Source organism: Arachis duranensis, chromosome 9, assembly GCF_000817695.3.
Source record: "Arachis duranensis cultivar V14167 chromosome 9, aradu.V14167.gnm2.J7QH, whole genome shotgun sequence".
In the NCBI taxonomy this organism is placed as follows: domain Eukaryota; kingdom Viridiplantae; phylum Streptophyta; class Magnoliopsida; order Fabales; family Fabaceae; genus Arachis; species Arachis duranensis.
Genome location: NC_029780.3, coordinates 108,704,308 through 108,730,851, shown reverse-complemented (window position 1 = coordinate 108,730,851; position 26,544 = coordinate 108,704,308). Strand labels below are relative to the sequence as shown.

General features: G+C 33.9%; 2 protein-coding genes across 2 annotated transcripts; both read right to left on the bottom strand.

The window, feature by feature from the left end:
• Positions 1-392: 392 nt before the first annotated feature.
• LOC107466965 (tripeptidyl-peptidase 2) lies at positions 393-12,968 on the bottom strand. The gene is made up of 34 exons (XM_016085964.3): positions 12,436-12,968; positions 11,337-11,415; positions 11,165-11,238; positions 10,752-10,861; positions 10,575-10,655; positions 10,160-10,246; positions 9,906-10,048; positions 9,210-9,360; positions 9,009-9,131; positions 8,758-8,841; positions 8,473-8,660; positions 8,184-8,358; positions 7,969-8,090; positions 7,793-7,872; positions 7,011-7,069; positions 6,414-6,568; positions 5,795-5,973; positions 5,410-5,522; positions 5,170-5,340; positions 4,836-4,964; positions 4,632-4,732; positions 4,441-4,558; positions 4,228-4,307; positions 3,722-3,794; positions 3,390-3,475; positions 3,255-3,306; positions 3,040-3,174; positions 2,871-2,942; positions 2,177-2,269; positions 1,874-1,969; positions 1,674-1,772; positions 1,322-1,414; positions 1,015-1,185; positions 393-903 (listed from the first exon to the last, which is right to left on the bottom strand). Exons 1-34 carry the CDS (start codon positions 12,863-12,865, stop codon positions 745-747), a joined length of 4,161 nt encoding a protein of 1,386 aa, XP_015941450.1. The 5' UTR covers positions 12,866-12,968; the 3' UTR covers positions 393-744.
• Positions 12,969-13,674: 706 nt separating this feature from the next.
• LOC107466966 (pectin acetylesterase 9) lies at positions 13,675-20,889 on the bottom strand. Its single transcript, XM_016085965.3, has 13 exons — positions 20,394-20,889; positions 20,212-20,294; positions 17,892-18,021; positions 16,571-16,650; positions 16,012-16,098; positions 15,764-15,888; positions 15,604-15,664; positions 15,074-15,130; positions 14,910-14,987; positions 14,706-14,811; positions 14,407-14,555; positions 14,083-14,194; positions 13,675-13,985 (listed from the first exon to the last, which is right to left on the bottom strand). The coding sequence occupies exons 1-13, from the start codon at positions 20,536-20,538 to the stop codon at positions 13,978-13,980; spliced, it is 1,221 nt and encodes a 406-aa protein (XP_015941451.1). The 5' UTR covers positions 20,539-20,889; the 3' UTR covers positions 13,675-13,977.
• Positions 20,890-26,544: the final 5,655 nt, after the last annotated feature.

Here is a 26,544-nt window from a genome sequence, read left to right as displayed (position 1 = left end):
TTAGATTAGCTTCCATTAACAGCTTTATTTTCATGTTTAACACGTGGAAGCTTGAGTTTCAAACCCTACACACATGACATGATGATTACCTTTCTCTTAGATTCTCTATCCTTTCATATCTTAAAATATGACGAAATGAAAACTCGGTTTATTAGTAGACACTGTATTGTACTATGTTATGATCGATTTAATTTAGTTTATTTTTCAACTAAAGAAAATTTTTAAGTTGATAGAAACACAAATCAACTTAGGTATATACTATATTATATTCCACTTTTTCAACTAATGAAAAAATTACATTATATAGTACAAAGTGTGTGTTTCTAAAATTCTATCGACCAATGACCATTGTTAATGCAATTCACATGGTTCTACTTTTATTGCGCAAAGAATTTAGAATCAAAGACAAAACTCCATTCAACTCTTCTTAAAATGGCCATAGAGGCATTGGATTATGAATTCCAAACAACTCTATGGGAAGAATCAACTATGTAGTGTGTAATTATACAATTGGTATGAATGAAATTCGTGATGTTTTCGAATGGCAAGGTTCTCACACACTTAAAACAGTGGCCATGCCAGTATGTTTAAAATGATACTCATGATCCAGACTCTGTAATATCATATATCCAAGTCCACTGCAAGCTTGAGGAGTAAAATGCTGAGTTCAATGTTGCATGAATTGTTATCACATTTGAAGATTATGGAGCAAAAATGCATAGTTCATTGTTGCACAGAATGATCCTAGAAAAGAGGCAAACTTGGTGGAAAACGCACGAGCATCCATTGTCTCTCATACGTAGCCACATGAGACCATCCCATCTCCTCAATCAAAGACAGCTTTAGTTCATAGAATTTCTTCTTAGCAGGCTCAGCGTCGTCTTGAATTATGTCCATCAACACCTGAATCAAGCGGATGACAGCACCAGATAAGATTAGAACCCGAAACAGAACCTAAAGTACTAATCATCAGTGCAAAGAAAAGAGTAGAATTCTTTAGGAAAAAGCAAATACCTTCAATGCTGTCCCAAGCCTCTGCTTACGCTTCTCATTTGTCACCAAGAGGATTCCATATTTTTTGCTCTTCAGATCAACCCATTTCTTCAGTTCATTAAAATTCTCTTCAAACAAGTTCAGACGGGTAGTGCTGTCATCCTTTGACTGCTCGTCAGTTTTATCCACCTCCTTTGACAATATGCACCAAGTCAAGTCAGTATTTGATAGACAATACTGCATGGTATTTCGCTTTCTTATGCAGTGTGGACATCAAAATTGCCTGAAAATGTAAATCATTGCTTTAAAGAAGATAAAAAGCTCTAACCTTCAAAGACTCAAGTTCTGCCAATGAAAGGCCCTTTTGATAAAGTGCCTCTGCTAATTGATCACGGGTTAATTCCATCTCTTTCTTCTTTTTCTACAAAGAGATTAAAAGTATGATTTTCATTCAACAAGATGTGAAATGAAAATACGATGTAAGTTGTAATATGATAACATCTTTCCACATGGAATGATCATTCATAATAAATTTAATGGTTTAACATTGGCATATATGCTATCAGTATAAAGATGTTTACTCTACCATATCATTATTATTAATTATGCCAGATTCCTTTTTCATATACATAGGGAGAGATGACAGAGTAACTAAAAGTACTGGGAACAAGGATGAGCACCTCTGCTTCGTCGTCATCTTGATCATGTTTTAGGGCCAAAAATTTTGCCAACTCCTCTGTCTCAATACTGGCAATCACCGCATTCGCTGCATCAATTACCTGCAAAGCATATTCACGTTTGTCATCCGATCAGCCCTTTATATTTATTTACTATCAAACTGAATAACTAACAACAAAACTTTAGTTCTGCCAATTTTCACCTCTTCATGATGTTGTAGTTTATCTTTGATATTACTCCTCGAAACTAGACCTTCCAAAATCTTTGCAAGCAATGGAGTGTACTTTGGGTATTCAGACTGCAAGAAAACATGATAAATTTTGTATCATTCCATTTTAATCTAGAATGCAGAGAACAAACAAGTGTATATAATTTCTTATTAACATAAAACAAAATACATCAGTAACCTTGCAAAAGATGATCAAATAAATTGAAACTTATAAAAGAAATCAATGAAGCCAGCAACTACCAAAAAGTGAAAGTTCAAATAAAATTCAATGCTCACTTTGAGAGAGTCAGACAACTTCTTCCATTCCAAAAGCTCTTCATCATTTTCTTGTTTTAGGCCTCCAAGAACTTTCATTTTTGCATCTCTTACCTGGTGGACAAGTCAAGCAAACATAAAGTACAGTAGGACCGAAAAAATACAATATGGAATCTATTATATCTATATCGTGAAAAATGAGAACTAAGGGAATGTTTAATAAAGAGATTTCAGACACACAGATGAAAAAGGTAAACCCTCTGAACTCCAAAGTGTTCACATGGTGTTGTTACAATAGCTTGCTACATACAGGCAGTAGGCATATTTTTGAATTGTGATGGACATAAACAGGGGTAAATACCATCTATCCATTTCAACCAAATCTATCGTTCTATTAATAAATTACTAAGAAGTTATGATAAAATAAAAGTATTCTTAAGAGAGAATAGGAAAGTACAAAAAGGTCATCATGAGTCCTACAGAGCACATAAAAACGAACAAAAACACAAGCAATTGAACAAGAAAACAATCAAAATAATCCAAGTCTAAACTATCAACAAAATTTCTATTTTTATTTTGTTAATTGGTACACCTAAACATGCTTAAGTAAAGACAAATGCAAAAGTAGCATGTCTAGTAATGCCCAAAAAATGTGTGAAATACATGATAGGATTAAAAATAAGGAAGCACTTCTGCTGAACTATGATTCACATACCTCTTCTTCTAAACGTTCAGAAACTGTCTTCTTGGAAGCTAGGGAAGAACTTTTCCCCTTTTCCTCTTCAATCTTTCAACAAAAGATATAGGAAAACGCAAGTAGATATTAATTCACACCAAATAAGATAGTAGATACCACTTCAGCAGAGCTCGGAGCTAGTTCAAACCTTATTTGGAGGAACTATATAAAAAACCCGATGTGATACAGGAAGCTTCTCCGGATTCTTCTGCTCCCCGAGACCAGCAAACGATAGTTTCCCATATGATATTGCTCCCACTAATACAGATCCTTGAGGAGCATTCTGTTGAAATACTTCAAATGTTGTTACTACTGTCAATAATCCAACGAATTACCTAAGAAGTCAACAAGAATACAAGATACCTTGGGGATTTTGTCCAATGGTGGTGGACCCAGATAAAATCCTTCTTTCATACTGACAATAAGCAAATGTCATCACCACAACACAAGATGGCGCTAAAATCAGAAGCAGGTAGGGACTATAATCCAATAACATACCCTGGAACTAATGTTGAAGACTTAAAGGAACCATTTCCTATAAGTGGACCATCAGGTTGGGAGAAAAAGGGTAGTCGAATAACATCCTGGAAAATATATATATAACTTCAGGATTTCTATTTGTAAATCATATTGTCAACCACATATTTTGGGAAGTTGCACAGTAAAAAACCTTTGTGCATTGAGTAGCCCATTAGCCAGAGAAACACTTGAAATCCATTAAAAAAACTTACCGTCATGTAATGACAAATGCAATTGTAGTAAACACTAAAGATATCAATGTTGGTATAACAAAAGATTGTCTCTAAGAATATGACAAACTAGTGAACTACCTTATCTTCCAAATTTCGCTCGATGAATAACACCAATTGCTTCATCTTCTCTAAAATCTGCAAGTTCTCATGCCTGGGGAAAAAAATAAATCATGAGTATAGGATCATGTTTGATGCACCTTCATGTGTCCGTCTTATGAAAAGCCTAGAAACATTCAACTTACAAAAAGAATTCCAGTTTTCTTATTGCAGGAATTACTAACTAAATCAAGGTTTTAAGTCCAAAAACAACATAAGTTAGTTTATTTATGAAAATTCGCAAAATTGATTTCAAACATGCAAAGATAGATGTATAGTTTTGTAAATTTCAACTCTCAAATGCCCAATCTTAGGCGCAAGACGGGGTGCTGAGTCCTACACTAGATAGACCCTTCATAAAAATATTTGGATCTTTAGCCAGTCTTAGGGTGAAATTAGACGTCTACTTCAAAGATTATCAACAAGAACAACATAGAGAAAACAAGAATGGGTGATCATCAAATATACATGAGCAGAAATAATCGTACCTCACATATAGCCTTAAATTGTATTCTCCCTTGGGAAGTTTTTTGGAGTTCGGGTAGGCATCTCCACTTGAATATACACGCTATGATCAGAATTTGCAAAAATGAAAATTAATTGCAATAAGCTTATTTTGCACATGACAAATGGTTTCTGAATGAAAAACAATCAATACCCCTTACTCAGTTACTCTCATCTCTAGGATGAAATTATAATACCTTATTTGAATCAGAAATCATATAAAATTGAGACTCAAATTTAGTGTCATATATCCTGTCATTCAGGACTGGAATTTGAGGTGTTACTTCAGCTCCATCTTCCAATTTGATCTTGTATCTGAAACATCAGAATAATAAGAAAAGACAATCTAAACATTCAAATATAATGAAACACGTAATGGAGTACTCACGTTAGTGTCAGTGCAAGTATCTGCTTTCCAGAGGGAAGTTTGTCACGATCAGTCGTAAGTGCACTAATCTTAGCATCTGTTGGTCTATAAGGGATCCTTATCTGTAAGTTCAACATAAATTAGGAGAAAAGTTAACCTCTTTACTGTCCAACATCACAAGCACAATGGTACAGAACAAGAAGGAAACAAACTTTACAACGAAACCTTGTTTAGTATTGCTAAAGGTGAAAGTCTCTCAGATGCCAGTAATGCTTCAGCATTAATTCTAACTGGTGCTTCACTCCCATCAAGTACAATTTCCTCTTGGTTGACTTTTACACCATGAAACATAACCTAGAATTTTATTAAAATTAGCAAGATTGTATCTTTTGACTACATAATGAGGCTTAGTGGCTTGGCCAATTCAAAAAACTGAGAGATCCAGCTTAATTTGAAGAAAGAGAAAAGAGGGAGGGGGGAGATGGGAAGAGAAAGGAAGATTTATCCAAAACTTTGGACACAGAAAATAAATTCTTCATACAAATATGAATTGTATCACCTTCAGATCCACACTTGTAGTCTCTTGACTCCCTATGCCACTTGACCAAAACTGAGCTATGACTAGTTCCAATGTTTGACCACCTACAACCTTGAAAGCGAAGCTTTTGGCAGCAGGGGAAGAAAAAGTCATCACACTCCTCCATGTCAGCGGTCTATGCAATGGACATATCTGGACACAGAAAGCATGTCAAAGAAATGGTCCAGACAAATCTTTACAGTTTCGAGCTGCAAGTTGTACCTGAACAGCATCCACGAAAAATCTTCTCGTCGTATCAAAACTTGATGTGTTCATGGTTCCCTCAACCCACGATGCACCATGTGGCACTTCTATATATTTCCTTTCTACATGGCCTAACGAAGCAAAAAATTTTAACACAATTATTGCTTTTAAGACAACTAGAGAACAGAAACTCGACCAGAATGACAAATGCCATATGATAAAACAATTTCAAGACAAAGTAAGGTGTTCAATAACACTTTCTTTATTAGAGAAAATAAAAGACAACTGGGAAATAGCCTACACAACATGATCTCAATGCATTATACATAATCTCAAAATTTGAAAACCATCAAGTCACCAGCAGAAAGAAGCATAGAAAGAAACTTAATTGACTAAAGCACACCTGACTGGAATAACATCTTTGAAAATGAAACTTGTGGAGGTCTATTAGTAACAGCCACAGGCTTGGTTATAGTAACTGGAATTCTGAAAAGAGGACCGCGCCATGGTGCTTTGCAGTCAACACCGTAGACCTCATAATAATGCAGACCATCAGCTAAATTAGTAGGATCAACAATTACGCTGAAAGTAGAAGATAACTTGTAAGTTACTAATAAAGCAAAACTGAAAAGTGTCATCAGACAGAAACTTAGTTGAAAAATAAAAATTAAGAAGCATAAAGTGTTGATGGAATAACTGCATTTAAGCAGAATAGTTTAAGGGTGATGGATGCGGAAGTTGGAGATATTAATAAGACAATTTTACGGATGATATATATGCACTTCAAAGTAGCATAGAGAACCCAGTTCTTTTCACCAAATAATTATGTCATTTTCTGACCCCCTAAATCAAATGTTCATGTGACCTAATAATAGTTCAAGAACAACACTATAATATCAGGAAAACAAAGAAAAAAAAAATATTCCCCAGAAAAGATGATCTCATGAGCAACACTTGCATTTTAAATAAATGGCCATGTACCCTAAACCTGAAAACATAACGGTGAAGGAACACTGACTAACTTGAAGGTACGACCATTATGAGTGAGCAGTAGATAATCAGGGGCTTTCACAACTGAGCTATCTGTAGAATGTAATTCAATGTGCTCCTCAAACACAGCCAATTCTTCAATTTTGTTGGCATCCTCATGAAATTTTGGATCAACTTCCACTGTCCACTGTAAATACAAGTCATAAAGTAAATTGCCATTTGAGCACAAACTAAAATTTACAATTACCTTAGAACAAACTGTGAATAGATTTGGCAAACAACATTGCACTTATCAGCAATTACACCAGCAAAAGAACAATTGTGAGACTGTTATCAAGTTCCATTACATGCCTCATCAACAATTTCTGTTAACAAACTAAATCTAAGCAAACACTACTCTTGTCCTTTTATCACCTCAGAAGGTACACTAATATTGTTCATGAATTCAACAATTTTTTGTTATTTCATCCAAGAGTTTATTAGAATTAGAAAATGCACAGTCATCACTCATCATTTATTAGTTTTCCCACATTCCAATCTTTAATCCATTTTCACATCACAGTTTTCAAATATCTGACCTAAAGATATGCTTTGATCATCAATGGACAACAAGCTGATTATGCTCTCACCTCAGTAGATTGTTGGAAAGCACTAGCCTCCCTCAGGTAGATGCCCCGTGAAGAAGGATCTGCAATCAGCAATCATATGAAGGAATATAATTTTTGAGCTTCGATACATGCTTTTAGTTAGAAATTCACTATAGTCTATAGGTGCAGCAGCATTTGAATATGATTCTAGTCATAGGTTAGAATTCATTAATAACTGAATTTATTTTTCACTAATCAACAGTTTTCCTGCAAATGCTGCAATTCTATTCACATAGGAGAATGGTGATATTCCTTGTCTTTCACCACACTAAAAATGTTGTTGTGAAGCCAATATTCTTTTCTCTAACTTCCAGTTTTTACTTGTGTCTTATCATGAGCATTCTAATTTTTAATAAATAACAGAATATCAGAAACACTTCTCCCCGAATGAGTTAGTTATTTATAAGTACAAAACATGCAGCACCATTTGAACAAGCACAAATAAATGCATAAGGGAAGTTAAAAGATATTGAGTTCCTTTCTCTTGTTTCTCATATAGGGAAGAAAGGTGATATGCTCAGGAGAGATTTTTTTTTTTTGGGTTTAGAAACGGGGTAAAAGAAACCCAGAAAAAGAGAGACCTAGTTACAAACTAAGCGGGGCAAGGCTACCCCTAGTTTATCATCAGACAAAAAAGCTACTACCTCTTTTGGAGGACTATCCCAAAAGTGGAACCTGTATCTAATTCTAAACTTTTACATGCCAGGCAATCAGCACATCTATTGCCTTCTCTGAATATATTTACAAAAAGAATGTTAACTCACTTGTTTTTCCAGATTGCTTGATGTTTACTTGATACCAAACACATGGAATATTGTGACATTGCTTAATATATTCGTAACACCTGTCATTCAGTATTTGATTTAGATCAATGCCAAATCTTATAAAATACTATATACTAAAATTTCCATAAAAGAGAAGACAAGGAAACATATCGAACTTGTCAACTTGCATAAGCCCTTGCCCAGTGGATAATTTATCCTCAGGTGAATTGCCTATAGGAACAGATGTATTCTCCAGGGCCTTCCTCACACTATATGGACTCACATTAATTCCCTCAGCCTACATGCAGATCATACACATCAGAATTATAGATAAATGAGCAAAGTATAAAAATCAATTATACAATTTAAATAATATTTCCAATGCTTGAACCTTCATTGCACTAATGAGCAATGCAATTCCCCCACAGGCTGATGGTGATGCCATTGATGTCCCATTCATGAGCATGCGCCGTTGAAGTGTCCACATAGGAACTGGAGCAACAGCAGCACCAGGAGCACTTATACAGACACCAAGGTCTCCATCAGTTGTTGGTCCTCGACTAGACCTGAAAATTATTTCCATCAATCATCCAATGATACAAAGCCAAAAGAACTAAGTTAATTAAAAAGAAAACGGTATAGGAAGTCATTCAATTAGAAAATTTCCGGAATAAATATACCAAGTGTATTCAATTCCCTCAGATGGAGATTCAACAACAGAATGAGCACCAGCAGCCATAGCAGGAGAAACATAAGCACCAACACCAATGATACTTGAAGATGTACCACCAGGAGCACCGACTGTGTTCAATGCTGGCCCACTATTACCAGCACTGCTAACAAATATCAGACGGTGCTTGTTTACAGCCTAGATGTAAATGATTCAGAATATCCACAGCTTAGAGAATAGAAATATCAGCAGAAAGATACAACAGGCAATTTAAAATCAAAGTCTCAGAAGATACTTCATTCACAAGGTCGACAAAGCGTCCATAGTCTGGCAGCAACGTTGGCTCACCATAACTCATGTTGATAAGATCACATTTATGCTGCAAAATAAATTGACAGTGGCCTTGCTTTAATGTGTTATTTATATCAAGCAATAGAAAATACAACCACAATATTAGTTGTCAAACACAAATAACAAGGACAAATCTGTTTCAATTGTTCAAATATCCAGTATAATCAGATAATGAGGGAAAAGCGGTTGACAAACCTCCACAGCAGCTATTAATGCCCGAGTCAAACCAGTTCCAGTTTCCATAGAACCCAAGCGAGAGTCCCCGATTTTACAAGATATTAGTTGAGCTCCAGGTGCAACTCCATTCAACAAGGGTTCCTAACCAATATACTATATATATTAATTTACGATATTTAGCATATGAATTACACTATATGGATAAAATGACATCTGTACCTCTGGGTGGAATGCAGCAGCTATACCAGCAACATGGGTACCATGAGGGGAGCTGTCTGTTACAATACTTACAACTTTTCCATCATTATAGACATTCACAACAAATGTACACGCATCTAATTTGCTGAAGACACCATACTTCCTGTCAATCCTGAAAAATAGGACATAATAACTTGTTGGCATTCGGAACATTTGAAATTTTAATACCCACCTTACTGATAAGAGCTAAAATGGTAATTGGTTCAACAGCCAAACCACATTAATTTCTAGTCCCAATTGACCATTTAATTCAAAAACGTCTCATCTACAATAAAGCTGGGTTGGTTACCCCTGATCTTCTTGCTTAATTAGTGGGCTGCTGCTTTTGTATAAAATAATAGTTTCCTTCATTTGTATTATTTTTTATGGCATAACTTGTGATAGAAAGCAGAAGAGATAATGAGAGGGATGGGACATTCTTTTGAAGTATGACTAACACAAGAACCAAAATTCATAAATGAAATAACTCAACGGGATATCATGATTGACAAAGCGTAAGGTTAATCAATTTGAGAAGTGAAATAGCACAGAGAATTTTTAAGTAGAAAATCATTGTAAACAGATGAGCATCAGCCAATTGCATGAGATGTTTTTGCAAGCAAGCAATCAACTAGACAAAAAGTTAAGATGAACAAAAACACTAGCAACCAAATGTACCTGTAATTAGTTAAGGGTACAAAGTTAGCAAGCTTCCCACATTCTGGATCATCCTCAATATTTTGTGTGTCAAGAGCAACTCTCCAAACCTCTCCATCATGCCAGACAACAACATCTATGACAGGCCCTTTATCATCATAGCTCTGAAACACAGAACATTTTTGCCTTTTTGTATGAAAATCAATTGAGTATATGCTAAGAAAATAGTGGGCAATTAAACAAGAAGAACACAAAGTAACATGTTTGGCAGCCACCTCAGATTGCTTTCTCAGAAGATCAAGCCTATTTTGGAGATCTTCACGAGCCTTTGTAAGTTCAGCATCTTCTATCTTGACATGTTGCTAAAATAACATGTCATATTTTTAGTGATTTGAATTAGAAGATATAATAGAATGCAGAGACACAAATGATATCTACAGAAGGTTTAGAGATAATTAGCTGTGCACAAAATTAGAAGAAACTCTTGCAACTTCATCCCAAAAAAAAAAGAGGCAGCCATGTGTACAAAACAGAATACTAAGAAAATAAGTGTTTTAATTTACTAACAGAACACTTGCAGCAGGTTGCCTTTGTAATATGTGATGCCTAACGCCTACTAAGCAAAAATATTATTATCAAATCTGAAATGATGTTAGCATATATAAGAATGAAGCAAATTTCCGATTAAACCTGATCAAAATCATCAAGTTGTTTTACAGCGTTAGCAATTTCCTCCTGGTTTTTCTTGTCCCACTTTTTCCTTCTTTCCTTCTGCCAATGAACATTTTAGGAGAAATGGGGATTATAGATCTATTAGTTGTAGTTATGAAGCTCAAAGAGTAATTATTGAGTAGATTAATATTCTACCTTCAAACGAGAAGTCAACTTTTCTGTAAAGAGCTCATAAACAAATTTATAACCCACATGCCATTGACCAGAAGGATTTTTCCACGAATCATTGATAACCAAAGATGTCCCTATATAAATTTTGCATGAACATACCAGCAAAGACAAAAGCTTCAAGTTTAATAGTATACATTCTTCAACTAGACCGTTTTTCTTTTCGTTTCTTTTCTCTTTTTATTTTATTTTTTTGCATTAGAAATAAGTGTGAAAAACCCAGAATTATAATTGGATGTGCCTTTCACGAGGAATTTTAGATTGATCTGTGCATGAACAGTCTGAAGTTGTGTTGATCCAATATCCCAAAGTTATTTGCTCATTGCAACTACTACAATATTAAAGAATTTCTGGATACCATTTTAATCCCTAGAACAAACCTGATGCTCCAGATATACAACCATCAGCATCAGCCTTCACCACCTTTGAGGTATCAACATCTCCACTCCCAGTGCTGAAGACAGAAAAGGTTATGACATATTTATCATTAAATCCGTAAACATTATATGTATTATATGATATAAATATCAAACATCAAGCACTTCCTATTACCAATCAAGAACATCAAGGATTTTTGGTTTCCCATCAGAGGTAACCTGTAATCCAGCAGCAGCTGGGTCTACACCAGAATCTGAAACAAAATGAAGTGAGTAATGACACTAATCACAGAACCAGTAATGGCAATACCAATCTCAGTAGAGGAATAATTGTATAATACCTATCAGGAATTCAGGATACAAATAAGGTGGACTTTAAGCCATGATAGAACTAAATGTGGTAACGATTTAACAATTGCAATTTGCAACCACACAAGAAGGAAAAACAGGGCTAGGAATGAGAAAAACTTAGATATGCTTGCATATCTAATGCTGTAAATATCCCAACCAATGAGATGTTGTCAAGAAATAAGAAACTGACCAGTAATCACTCATATTGTTCAAGAAACTAAAAACTCTAAAGAACTAGATAATCCATTACATTAAGCAACCCTACAAGAAGAAAAACTGACCTAAAGTCAACATACTATCTAAAATTTCAGAACTTTATTCTTATATAACCCTGATACCATGTCGATTACTTGACCAAAATAATTTGGCAATGAATTGAATTAACATTTCAGAAAGGAGAAATATAGCCTCACTCAATGTAACTAAATTAAACATTACTTTCATTCCCCTATTGATTCATTCATTCTCGTGTATTTTTTACATCCGAGACAGTTTACAGGTTCATCCGCATGATAATAATTGTGCAATTTTTTTCTATCGCATAATTTAATTTCCAGTTTCCAGTCTCCACAGACCACAACCATCTTAACAAGCCATTGCAGAGGAACCAACTGAACAACTTTGATCAAATATTCAACAAGCAGCAAAACAAGATGTGTATGATTTAACATTCAAATTCCAATCGATTAATCCATCCCCCGAAACGACTTTCAAGTTTTCAATTTTATGCAGCTCAAATATACTAACTTTTCAAGTATTATGCAAAGCTTTTCAACATCAAAATTCTGGGCCACAGTAAAACCTATATCCTCAGTGATCCCACTTATCCACTACTCAAATTGCAAAACCAGCACCAACCCAAGTCCAAAAACAACAAAGTAAAAGGTAAAGTTGAGAGCTTTAGGTGAAGGGGGAAGTAGTACCGAAGATAGCGATGAGTGCACCACGGCCATCGTAGCTCGGGTAAGCATGGAGGAAACGGTCGACGCCAATCTCTGTCTTTGGCATCAGTGAAGACAAGAACGTCGATTGGGTCAGCTTCAAGTTTCGAGGAGTAGCACCGTTGGTGTTGTTATCGTGGTTTTCGGTGTTGGTGTTGCTGCTGCTGTCACCACTGGCACAGCAGGAGGTTAAGGAAGAAGAACAAGGCATTGCCTTGTGAACAACCCAGTAATGGGTTCTTCTACTATTGATGATTGAGGAAATGTGAGTGTGACTTGTGGGATGATGATTATGAAGAGTAAAGAGAGAGATTAACGGAGAAGGAGGGAAAGGGAATAGTGTTGGTGCGTGCAAAGGTGGCTTAGAGGGCAATTTCGGGAATCTGCATGAGATTGCGTGTTGGATATGCATAACGTGGATGGTGTTTTGGTAATTTTGTATGTGAGGAGAGTGGTGGAGACTTTTGGCTTTGGGGCGGAGGGTTTAAGCCTTTATTAAGGAGTAGTGTGCTGTTTGGATAGATGGATGGGGTTTGAGTGGTCTGTGCTTTCATCTTTTTAATCTTATTACAAATATGATCATTTATATGAGAAATATGAGAAATAAATGACCGTTGTTTGTGAATTCTGAATTGTGATGAGCTACAAGAACACTAGCTATATATGTCTTTGCATTGTTGTTGATGGAGGGAAGTCTGATTAACCAATTATAGAGACTGTTTATAATGTAGTGATACAAAAACTTCTAAGTTGAAAAATATGAGTGAAATCCTTGTCAGATAGTATATAAATTATGTATGAGTAGCTGAGGTAGCTTGTCATACTGGTTTTTCATCGTGTTCCAATTGTTGAGTTTTGGTGTATACATAAATTTTGGGATGCAGAGCAAAGTTAAAATGTCCGATTCAGGAAATTTCAAACTTGGTGCTGAATTTGTGACTCCAATGAATTTCATTTTACAATCACGTCTGAGTTTTTATAACTTTATGCATTCAAGTTGGAATTAAGAACCGGTACAGTTGTTATAGCTTTACGTATGAATAGAGGCTAATGTTATGTATAATGAATCAACTCAAATCTCAGTTTTAAGTTTTAAAAAAAAATACATACATTTAGCTTTTAATGGAATAAGATAAGATTGTCTCTAGCAGAAGATAACATTCAAAAAATCATGAAAAACATAAAGAATTGAAGGAGAAAGGAGGTTTAAGTCATATACCGTTAATGAGATATTCCCCAGAAAAGATAAGATCCAGTAACCAACCAATTTTGATTAAATAAAAAATATATTTTGATAAATGCAAATAATTGAGAAACAATCATTCAAATGATATGCTATCATGAATTCTTTATCATCCTTTCGTTGTTCCTATTAAAGAATTTTCTATCTGCCTAGCATCTACTGTGTACTTGTGTATCTTCTGTACTTGAAAAAATGGTCCTTAAACCCTTTCTTAGAGAATAGCTTTACTGTGAGAGGCAGGAAAGCTGGTGTAACAGCTGAAAACTTTTGAATTTAATCTTCTATTGGCCTGCAACATTCCAAATATTTTATTAGATATATGGACCTTAAGTCTCCGCGATATCCAAAGCAACTAGTGTACAGAATTTTTAAGAAACAGACATTACCACGAGGATATGGTATAAGATTGTGACAAGTTGTGTCACATGGGTATGGACAGTCTATTTCCTTGCTTCTTGTTCTGCTAAAATACCAATCACCAACTGCTTCTGCAATCGTCTGCAAAATACAGAATTTTAACAGTGTTACTGACTTAGAAAATTCACTAGTTGTGAGTTTAAAGATCACTAGTACTGTTCAGCCTATTTCCTTTGCTTCGAACTCTTGTTTGTCCTATAATACTAAACGCTTGTTTGGTTCAATTGATTACCACTAGCCTATTATCGTGTTGAACAATGCAAAGCATAACAAAGTCTCATGGCAATTAATACCTTGTTGTTTATTCTTGGGGAATCATCTTCAAACCACGTATCTTGTGATTCACTTTGGCAGTGAGCAAAACATGAGTTTATGAACATTCCTCCTCTTCCCGAATAGATTGCAAAAGGTCTCAAAGTTGCAAGCATGTCGAGCCTAAAAGCTGAACAAAGTGCACTTAGTATAGTCAGCAAAACCGGTTTTGAACATGTATGAAGTAAAGTTTGTAGTTCTTGGACAAAATAGTGAAAATACTAACACACCGGGGTGATTTCAAAAACTGAATGGTTAATATGACAATTGAAAGAGGAACCTTGCAATATGGCGATTTGGGGTGGTGTGCATGCTGCTGGGTCCAACTTGCACTTGTTCCAGTGTCCATGCATATCAGCAGAAGGTGGCACCAATGTATGATGGAACTGTTGACATGAGAAGTTTTATTCATCCTACATTCTGCCAATGACATTAACTAAGATATGTACAAATATAGTCTACAAAATATGTCCGGAATTCTTACTTGGAATACATCATAGGCGGAATTCAAGATAAAATAAGGAGTTGATATGTATCTCAACACATATTGTGGAAAGAAGCACTGCATGGAAACACTGCAAAATGTCAAATTCTTGTGTAGTTTTCCTGAGCTAATGATGCAAGTTAATGGGAAAAGAATAAACACACCAAGTCTGGAAAGAACAGCGTACTGGTGCAGTTTCTATTCAGGTTCTTCTCTACCCCCTGTTGCACACAACATACTCTATCAGATAAAGCTTTGCGTTTAAGGGAGTTGATATTGCCACCCAATTTGGGTGATATTACTTCAATACAAGCATATCTTTTTCAAAATTTAATCATATCAGAAGCATTATCAACATTAAATACCGTGCAAACTTTGATATCAAATGTGGTTCACGTTGTTGCTGAACTGCATGAAAATATGTTTCCAAGTTGTTGCTTTGAAACCATTTAACTAATGCTGATTGTTTTAAGAATGCAATATGTTGATCATATTTATAGTAATTGGTAGATATATGCTTTATGCTTCGCTACTAGTACTATCTTTTCAGCTTAGAAGTTAAAATCTGATAGCATTGAATCAAATGTGCATAACCTTGAACCATCTATGTTTTCAGTTCTCTTGTCTAACTGACTGATTTGTGAAATTTTCGAGAACATAAGGAAAAATATATGACACGTTTATTGAAGTTTACCTGCAACGTAACAAGACTTTTGACAAAGTATCTCATAGTGTGGTTCAAACTCACATCTCTTCTGCAATAGGAGAAGGGGAAATGGAAATATTACCATTTGAATTTTGAAGAAATAATTACAGCTCAAGTTGGAATGACTAAAAAGCTAGACAAATCATACCCGTCAAGAAAAAAACCAGCATCGCTCAAACATTTAACACTGGCATTTGTTGGCAAGTATTTGGCAAAGTTGTCACAATGGTGAAAGGTTGCTAAACCTCCAGCAGAACAGCCTGAAAGCAGAGCCTACACAAGAGACATAGTATATACTTGGTTTATTCAGGTTACTTGAAGTGCAAGTCATTTTTCTTCAATATATTTTGAAAGTAAATAAAAGCATGTGCCATCTCCAATGATGGTGTTGCATACCTTGCGTGCCTTTCCTAGACCTTTCGGTAGCAGATCATGAATGATAGCTTCCCAAATCTTTTGCCCTTTGAAATGAAGCCTTGTTGTCTGATTTTATTCAACCAAATGTCAACAGTTACGTTATTGAGCAAACTTGATCTTATAACGTAAGCAAGAAGACTCATGAAAATTGTTACTGTTAGCACCTTCCTCTTTTTATTTTACTGCAATTTTTGTTTTTCGTTTTCTCATTTAAGAAATCTGATTTTGTTCTGTTTTAACCAGAAATAGAAATGACTCACTTTCATTCCCTCTCATACCACAAATTAACTATCATATTGACACTACATTAGAGATCATTTTCTTCCCTGGCTTGCTGAGATTCGATCCGAAGGAGACAGAGTATTAAAGGAAATTTCAAGCGATGCCTATAAATAACGAATTTTCCTAGACAAATATTTAATTGACTATATATACATATAGTCAAAATTTTGTAATTCATAGTATTTGCTCACTGATTATCTTTTTAAAAGAAATTATAAGAAGCCATATTCATGTAAATTTGTGGTGAGACAATTACCCCATTATCGAAGATAGCGTCTCCAGTGAATGAAGCTCCATCACAATATCTCAGCTTAACACGGTTCCAATTGTAGAAGTCTGGTACACCAATCCCCAACATAATTAATATTAATTAACAAAAAAGATAAGAAAATCATATTTTATATTTTATCCACTTAAATAGTTAAGATTAGAAGCATGGCATTTCTAGTGCTACCGACAACTGAGGTGAAGCTAATGACTGAAGAATCGTGAAGAGAAGAAAGTATATAAAACAGTGACTTCATCTTTTACTTCCAAATTAACCACTAACGCCAAGAGTACATTGTGAATTATCATAATTTCACAGCCATGGACCACGAAGGCCATAGGCCATAGAAGAGTCCAACATTATTAATTGGATATCTTTTTGCAAGAGAAACCGTACCAATACTCATAGAGCCATGGCTTCAAAGTAAAAAATATAGTAAGAAAACAAACAATTCATGGGTGGCAGCTAGTGTTGTAATGTAGAGCAACAAGAGCACGTGAAAGAGAATGGAGGAACATGAACACTGTTGTTGTTTTGTTTGAGCTCAACTGGACTACTTTTGCATTGGGTTGACCTTGTCAGTAAGTCACAGATTATTATACAACACTATCAAAAATTCAAAATACAGCTGTGTGTACTGTATGTGCCACCAAAAGTATTAGCACTTCTTCTTGTCTGGTTATTAAAATAGTGTTACATGTATTTCCACATGCTTCTAACCCTTTTTTTTTTTTATCTATTTCCAACTTTTTAATTGAAGTTTTTAAGTTTTTCTTTTCTAAAAAGAGAAAAAAAAGATGAAATAAAGAGACGGGAGAATGAAAATGACCATCTAGAAGTGGATGCCTTAACGCAGTACAAATATGATATTTTTTATCTAATAAGATGTTTATGATCGAGGTATGAAAATGATTAAACTGATAATTAAACATTATTTATTTATCATTCACGGTTTTTTAGGTAACTAGGTCTTAGACACATGGATGCATACAGAAGACTTGAATGTGGAGGACTCAATTGAGGTGCACATGATCTTCTATAACTCATCATATTTATATATGTGGAAAATAACAGACGATTAACTTAAAAAAAAATTGTTGATTAACCTAACTTTTTTTCTTTTTATTCTTCATGTATAACAAAATATATATATTCGTGGAGAAGTTGTTCCTTGAAAAGCTTATTAGCCAAGAAATAGAGATTTGATCAAAGAAGAGGTTAAAATAATCATAATAAATAAGAAGTTATAATGATGATGGTTGATTGTAAGAAGTTAAAATAATCATAATAAATAAATAAGTTGATATACCTGGATTTTGGGAGGCATTGCTGCTTAAAATACCAGAGAAGACTTCGAACTTGGTCATGTAACGTGTTGAGCCCCTGCGAGACTGTGCTCTCTCCAAGCATGATGGCAAATCATTGCACCACCCACCTCCCTGCCCCCCGCCATGCACCATATACATAATCATGATTAATTATAAATGCAGAGCCAAAAAAAAGTTTCTTTCATCAATTGGGATTAAGGATCCACCAACCCAATTACCTAACAGCAGTTCATTTCATTTCATCATCATTATTTTTTTTCTTTTTTCAGATCTATCTACTTTACTTTAGCTTGCACTCAAAGTTTGCTATTATTATGGAACTTTATTCTCCAAGTGCATGACATTTTGTGGGTCTACTAATGATTTCTAGTTTCTCTAGCTTCACCCTATCGAATCACATTGCTTTCATAACTTCCGAATTCGGCAATTGCAAATTCTCACGCATAGGTGGTAGCTCTCATGGCCCTGTATGTTTTCTACATTTAATTTCGCACAAATGAAACTTTTTTATGAGTACATAACCGAGTTTATGTAGAAGTAAACAAAAAATGTAGGTAAACAAGGTAAGATTCTCCCTACAAAAAAAAATTAAAAAGTTGGTACAGCTGGATACATGCATGCTTTGTTCGTAAAGGTGGGTACATCATGTTAACAACTTGACATAGAGTCTTTCTCTTGTTGCCATGCGGTTTGGTTATTCTCTACTTGATAGTTAAACCCGAAAAAATTAAAGAAAAGTTTAATTGTTCCTATTCATGAATATAACTTTGGTTGGGACTAAATTTTATTTGTCTCTCTACTATTATTATTTAGGTTTAGATCAAACCGTTCCATGTGAAGCGTTCGGAGGACAGGAATCAATGAATCATTAATAAAAAAACGTGAGACCATGTGAGATTCCGAATGTTGGTATGTAAGAAAAATAATCAACTTTTTATAGTTATCATCTAAAAAAATTATCAAAGTGACAAATTATAACTGAACGTACATACTTTTAAAACAAATAACGTTAATGATATAAATTAATCGCTTTATGATTCTTTTCACATGACGGCTACGGTATTTTTGAATCCAAAGTTTATTTATATACGGTAATAATAGAGAGATAATAATATAATTCAAAATTATTTTGTTTAATTTAATATTTATAATTACATATTTAATTTATTATCCGTAAAAGAATCCATGAAATAAGATAATAAAAATCTATGTCCAATTGAAAAGGAGCAGGTCATCATTCATGAGAATTGTTGGCGCGGGTAACTGAAAGAAAAGAAGTGCGCGCGCAAAACTCTATATAGACGACAGAAAAATCACTGTCGTATAGCTTTTTTTGGTCCTTAGTTGTATAGCATTTCGAAACCAACCATCATCGCCCTTTGATTTCCCCAGAAACTAGAAGAAAAAAATCGCCACCCCTTTCTCAAACTCTACCGGTCTACCACAATTATTCAACTCGTAAAACAAAGCAGCCTAGCGTTACTCAAATGAATGCTTTTCCACGTAAAATAACTTTCTATGAATAAATACTTTTTTGTTAGACTAAAAAAGACATAACTTTCATTTTCATTAATTACCTTATTTAAAATACTAAAATGTATTTTTATATGTAACTAATTGGTAGAATCTCATCTTGACTAGAAATATAACTACTATACAAAAATCTATAATCATTATATAATAGAATAATTAATACGTGTTTAAGAGTATTTGAGCAATCTTTTTCCATAAATTAATTTGTTGAGTTGATTTGGACCCGATTTAATTCTAAATTTGGTTATAATAATTAGTAAAAAAAGTCTAGGAGCCACCAGTTTTATTGAATTTTGGCAGAGAAAGGTGAGTCATTGGATGAAATCTCACACCATCAAATCATCATTGATAACTAGTTGATGGCTAACAATCACAAAAATTGTTGTCCTCTAACATTCCTCTAATTAGTATTTTTCTAATTTACAAACTAAACGGGATATGTTAACGATGAATAGTGTAGCATCAAAACTAACACACACGAATTAATCTCATCTAATATCATCAAAAAGCTCTTATGCTTGTAACAAAGCGAGAACTAAAAGTTTTTGGTTTAATAAAACAGTAGTGATAAGAACAGCACATTTAATTATTTATAGTCATTAATTAATTATTATTAATCTTTTTAATAATATAAAATTATATATTTTTTTATAATTAAATATTGACTAAATTTTAATTAAAATGTTGATTCTAGACTTTTTTTTTAATAAAAAATGGTAGAAAATAAAGCAAGAGTTTGAAAAGGGGAGAGAGTTTGAAAAGGTGCACCTCGAACTGTAGAAGCCAGTTATTGAGTCCAGCTCCAAATCCCCTATGCAAGTGATAAGCCGGTAAACTCCCGTCCAAACAAACTAACGAAAAATAAGTTTTCAACTCTCAACCTCTTTATCAACAACAATACAAAATAAATAAATAAATAAATTACAGAATTTTAGAAGAAAAAAGCTTACGAGCACCGCCGGCACGAGCGTTCTTAACGAAAGTCATGTTCACCAGAAGCCTGTGTTGTTCTTCATTATCTTCGGAGACAACGCGCCATGGAGCTGCTACTGTCACTACACACAACAACACCAAAGCGACGAAGAAGATGTTCATCTCTCTCTCGCCGCTTGTGTATGTATGTTTATCTGGATTATTCAGTGATGGTAGATTTTAGAAGGAAGCGGAAAACTGAAATGCACGTAATTGAGATTGAGATGGAGCTCAAGTAAAGTTAAACGTGAATATAGTAGCGTAATTGACAGGAGTAATAATGGATGCTACTTAGTTTAAAAAGCAACGTGGAAAAAGGTGTGAAGCGAGAAAGAAAGGGAATGGTGAAAAGGAATGAAAAGAGAGAGTTTGGGTTTGCAGAAAAGAAAGGAGTGAGGGAGATAAGCAAAGCAGGGGAACGTGATCGAAATTAAGGTGCGCGCTGTCCTATTAACACTCCAATAATGCGTGCAAATTGTGGACTTCAATTTATATCATTCTCAACACACCTTTACCCAATTCCTTATTATATTTCACGTCTTAATATAATGCAAATATTTTTTCATTTTACTAATTATTTAAGATAAATTAAATCAGTGATTAATGATAGTTTAGATTACCGGTTAAATGAAGAATTAATTTTTTTTCAAATTATTACCAATAATGTTATGATGGAATATATTCCTATTTAGATACAAAGAACAATATATAGTATGATAGAGGCAGCAAAATAATATTGTGATCTAAATAATTTAATGCAATATTAGCAGCACGGTAGATAGACATGTACCAAACGTCCGCTAAAAAATTAGAAATACAGAATAGATGGAAGAGAAGCTTTTGGTAATGGGTAGTGAGTATGGTGGACCCACTGCATAAACAGAATTTGGACCAATATAGTTGTTGCCGTGGGGTTTTGTTTTTGCCCTTTTGGTAAGAAAGAATCTTCAGAAAATTGTTAGCGACTGACTTAACATTTCCATAAATAAACTTTTTTCTTAACGGCGCACACTCAATACATGCACCTCCACATGGCACAGACATACCTCTTCCAATTTCACATTAAAGACCATCAAGCCATCGCCAGTACATTTTTTATTTTCATCTTATGTAGTATTAATTCTTTAATTGTATACCTAAATTTAAGGATACATACTTCGATTGCATTCTAAAACTGGCCAAAAAATTCGCCTCCCTATTCTAAACTAATCGACTATTTTATAAATAATTTTACAGGATCCAAAATTACTTTGTTCTAATATATATGTGATATAAAAACTAAATATTTATCTTTTCACCTTGGCGACAATTAACTTTAAATTTAGATCCATCTTCAATTACTCGTATATACTATCCGAAGTTATCGATTTATCATTATCTATAAAACACGAATACTTCAATAATTTATAATATTTACTATATTTTGAATATGATACTCATTAATACTTGCACAATATACATATTTTTTGTGTACAACCATATCTTAATTTAAGTATGAGCAATATTAGGAGCCAGTAATTTTTGTGATTGTTAGTCATCAACTAGCTATCAATGATGATTTGATGGTGTGAGATTAGTGTGAGATTTCATCAAATGGCTCACATTTCTCTGCTGGTTACATGCTGGCCAAAATTCAATAAAATTGCTGGCCCCTAGACTTTTCCTTTAAGTATACATAGTTGGATTGTATTCTAAAACTGGCCAAATAATTCGCCATCCTATTCTAAACTAATCGACTTTTTTATAAATAATTTTACAGTATCAGAACTTATTTGGTTTCTAATATATACGTGATATAGAAACTAAATATTTATCTTTTCACTTTGGAGACATTTAAATTTAAATTTGGATCCATCTTCAATTCCTCATATATACTATCTGAATTTATCATTATCTATAAAATACAGACACTTCAATCATTTATAATATTTACATGTTTGATACATTTTGAATATAACACTTATCGATATTCGTACGATACGCATATTTTCTGTATCTAACTATATTTTAATAAAAAATATTTTTTTTAAATATACTTAAATACCATTACGTGTCAGTGTATCTAATTTTATTTTTAATATATTTTTAAATAAATTTAAAAATAATATATGTTATTAATTAATAAAACAAAAAATATTTTAATTACTTTATATGATAAAAAATATTAAAATAATTAAAAAATTAACTTATATTTTAATATCAATAAATATCAAAATACCATTATAATTTATCTAAAAAATATTTTATATTTTACATATATACCATATATCCGTATTTTAGAAGAAGGAAAAGTATAGAAAGTCAAGTATCCACCAGCCAAGAATTGAACATTTCAATTAATAATGATTAATTTTAAATTATTTTTTTAAATTTAAAATTTGATTAATTAACATTAATAACACTTTTGAATCAAAACTTACCTTAATTTATTTTCACTTCTACTCACCATTCACCACACAAAACCACTAATCATAATCCCTATTCCCAATGCCTCACGCTGCCGCAGTTTCATTCTCACGCTGCTAGCGTCGCCGCAGCACCGTCCTCACGCGCCATTACCGGCCGTCCTTGCATCCTTCTCTGTCATCTCATATGCCGTTCGTGCAGGAAAGACAACCACCATCGCGCTTCTACTTCACCCTCCTCGTGTCCCATCGCGACTCTCTATCGCACGCCCGATGCACTCTTGCCGCTCGTAACTCCCCATTGCTCGCCACTCGCACCCCACGACTCTCCATTCGTTGTGACGCAACTACCACCAGGTCTCCATTCGCGACGCGCGATCAACTACTCTGATCCATGATGAGTTCTCCACTCGTCGCAACACGCCACCGCGAGTCCCCCCACTATCCACGCAACGCCGTCCAAGACGTCGTCGCCGGCCACTCTGCGACTCTTCTTCTCCTCCTCCTATTTGGTTTTGAATAAATTTTTTAACTAGTTTTTTATGTTTCTTTTTTTACATTTCGGATGATTCATTTTATCAGTTTTGGATGATTCTTTTTCCTATATTTTGTATGTTTTTTTTTCTTAGGACTTGGATGATTCTTTTTATTAGTTTGGATGATTTTTTCCTATGTTTTGTATGTTTTTTTCTTATAATTTGGATGATTCTTTATCTTATATTTTGGTGCTTTTTATTTTTTGGAGTTTCGAATTTTTTTTTTGAAGGAAGAATTAGTGTTTGCGTAATAAATGATAAAAGGTGAATTAGAGTAACAAGAGACAATTAATAATCATTAATTTTGTATTTTAAAAAAATTAAATAACCACTAATTAATGATAATTAGTATAGAATATAATTCAAAAATATTTGTAGGCTTATTATTGAAAATTTGTATATATACATGTCCTCTATTTATGTTAGTGTTTGTATATCATATATTTATATTAGCTAGCCACTTAGTGGTTTTATAAGAATTTACTAAAAGAGTAACGAGATATACTATTTATATTGTTTGTCTTTTATAGAGTGAAATCTCATCCGGACCCTAATATATTCACAAAAAATTTTTTTGCCCCTTAACGAAAGCATAATCTCATCGCGACTCCTAACGATTAACTCTTTGAGACATTCTGTCTTCTTCATTAATGTCTTCATCTAGAATTAACGGATCTTGCCTATATGTAGACCGGAAAGTCAATAATTTAATGGACAAATGGTTTTTTCTTCTTTTTTTTCTCCTGTCCTCTATGCGAACCAAAACACTGCCAAGCCAACTCTCCTCTCTCCTTCTCCTCAACTTTATTTTTCGGCCACCATCATCACCAACATCCACAACCATTCTTTGTTATCGCTGTACCAATTCAATGTCACCTTCTTTGCCCCAACCTATTACCACCTCCTTTCAATTGAGTAGTTTTATCTATTTAAATACTTGAATTTGGTTTGAGATATAGTTTTACTAGTTATTTTTTTCTAAATTTTGATGATTGAGTATAGATATTTTTTTAAAATATTGATTTTTATGTGAAAGAGTGATTTAGTGATTATGGAGTGCGTCGGTATTTTAATTTGTTCGATGTAAAGTTCTCTATTTGAGATGCAGACTTGGAATTTAGTGTGAAACCAAATAGAGACGGCCAAGCTATAGTGAGAGAGGGATTGTGAGGATAAGAGAAGAAAAGGGAGAGAAAGTAGTCGTGGCTACATGGAATTGCCGATGATGAACAAAAAAGTAAAGGAAGCTAAGAGATATGACTTTCGGTCAAAAAGAATAATAATAATAATAATAATGAAGTGGTACAACGAAAACAAAAAATGGTGATGGATGTTGGTGATAATGGTGACCAAAAATAGTTGAGAGGAGAAAAAAATATAGAGAACGATAGTAGATGTTGGTAATAATTAGAAGCCGAACTGAATTATACTTCTTCTATTAATAGAGACTTTGACAAAAAAGACAAAATGTCTTACAGAAATAACGAATAAGGATCGCGATAGGATTATACTTTCTTTAATTAAGGGGCAAAAAATTAATTTCATGAAATTATTAGAGAGTGCGATGAGATTTTACTATTCTTTATTTTTCTGTTTTCCATTTAATAATTAAATTAATAACATTTTCTGTTGAAATGAAGTAATGAACTAAGTATATTTACTTGTGTGATATATATTTATATTTGAAATATAATTCTAAAATAAGTTATTCTTATATTTAAATTATTGTATAAAAAATCAATAATTATTTAGAAGATATATATAATATTCATAGATATATAAAAAATAACTAAGGTAACTATTTAATGCATAACATTTGATGAGTTTGGAAAACTCTCATTTAATTTTGATGATGAACAAACATTATTGAAATATTTAAATACAAAATTATTAATTTAATTCTAATTCATATATGCTTAATTAATAATTTTGTTGTGCAGATTTTGTGCTGGGCCGAAACAAAAGAAAATTAACAAAGCCCAACTGTTGCATTATTGGTTCAGCTTTGTGTTTATAATTAAAGCTAGTTATAATTGGGCCAGAATAAATATTATTGTTGCAAGCCCAAACAAATGCTTTCTTGTGTGCTTTCCATGCTTGATCCGAAATCAATTTTATCAGGAAAGCAAATGTTATCTAAATGGGCCAGTTTTGATTATAATGTCACAAGGCCCAAAATTCAATTTTGAAGAATGTTTCCATGCTTTGACCGAACCCAAGAAGCAAAGAAAAATGGTTCAATGCTTCCAACGGATTCCATTCCTCACTTTGGATGGAATTTAAATTTGATTTAATGCATTGGAAACATAAGAAAGAGAGAGAAGATTGATTTGATGGCTATTATGACTATGCACGCCACTCTAAGGGAAGTAAAAGCAAGCTCTTAATGTGTTAAACCACTCTACATTGCTTTTCTTCAGATTCTTTATTTCTCTCTCATCTCTTTCTCTCTTCGGTTATTGCACAGAAAATATTGGCAGCCATGGAAGCAAATGTAAGCTACCGAAAGGAAGGGAGAACAAGCTACAAGACCATCATGATGATGGCACGAAAAAGAAAAATAAAAGTGAGCTGTGGCTAAGATATTCACCAAATGTGGTTAGATTTGGTGAGGCTATCTTGAGCCTTTCATGCTCAAAAATGGAAGAAGAAGATTCGGCCAGCTAGAGGAGATTCTTGAAGCATGGCTTGTCTTTGATTCTGCTCAACCACCACAGGGAGTAGCTAGAGTGGCGAAGTGATGGTTGAAGGCAGAGATTGAAGCAGATGAAGTCATTATCATCATGAGGCATCAAGGGCCAGAAATCCATCTTGGAGAGGAAGCCAAGGATGGAGAGCCCGGATTGATGAAGGGTGATGATCAAGAAAGGACTAGAGGTAATTGCATGTTGGTTAATGCATGGTTATCTCTTCTCTCTCTGAGTGGCCAAACCGGTTCTGTGTTTGTTGAAGGAGGAAGAAGTTGGTTCGGTTTTGGCTTCAAGTGTGGAGGCTTTCCTCTTCTTTAAAAAGGGGGAACAACCACTGTTTGAAGCAAGGAGAAAAATTTGAGAGTGCAAGGCACAGAGTTCTCAGAGCTACCTGAGCTAACAGATTTCTCTTCTCCTTCAATGTATTCTGTTTAGTATTTTTCTGTTTAATTTTGTCATGTCTTGAGTCTCATGGAAAAAGGCAAACAGTGAGGTTTG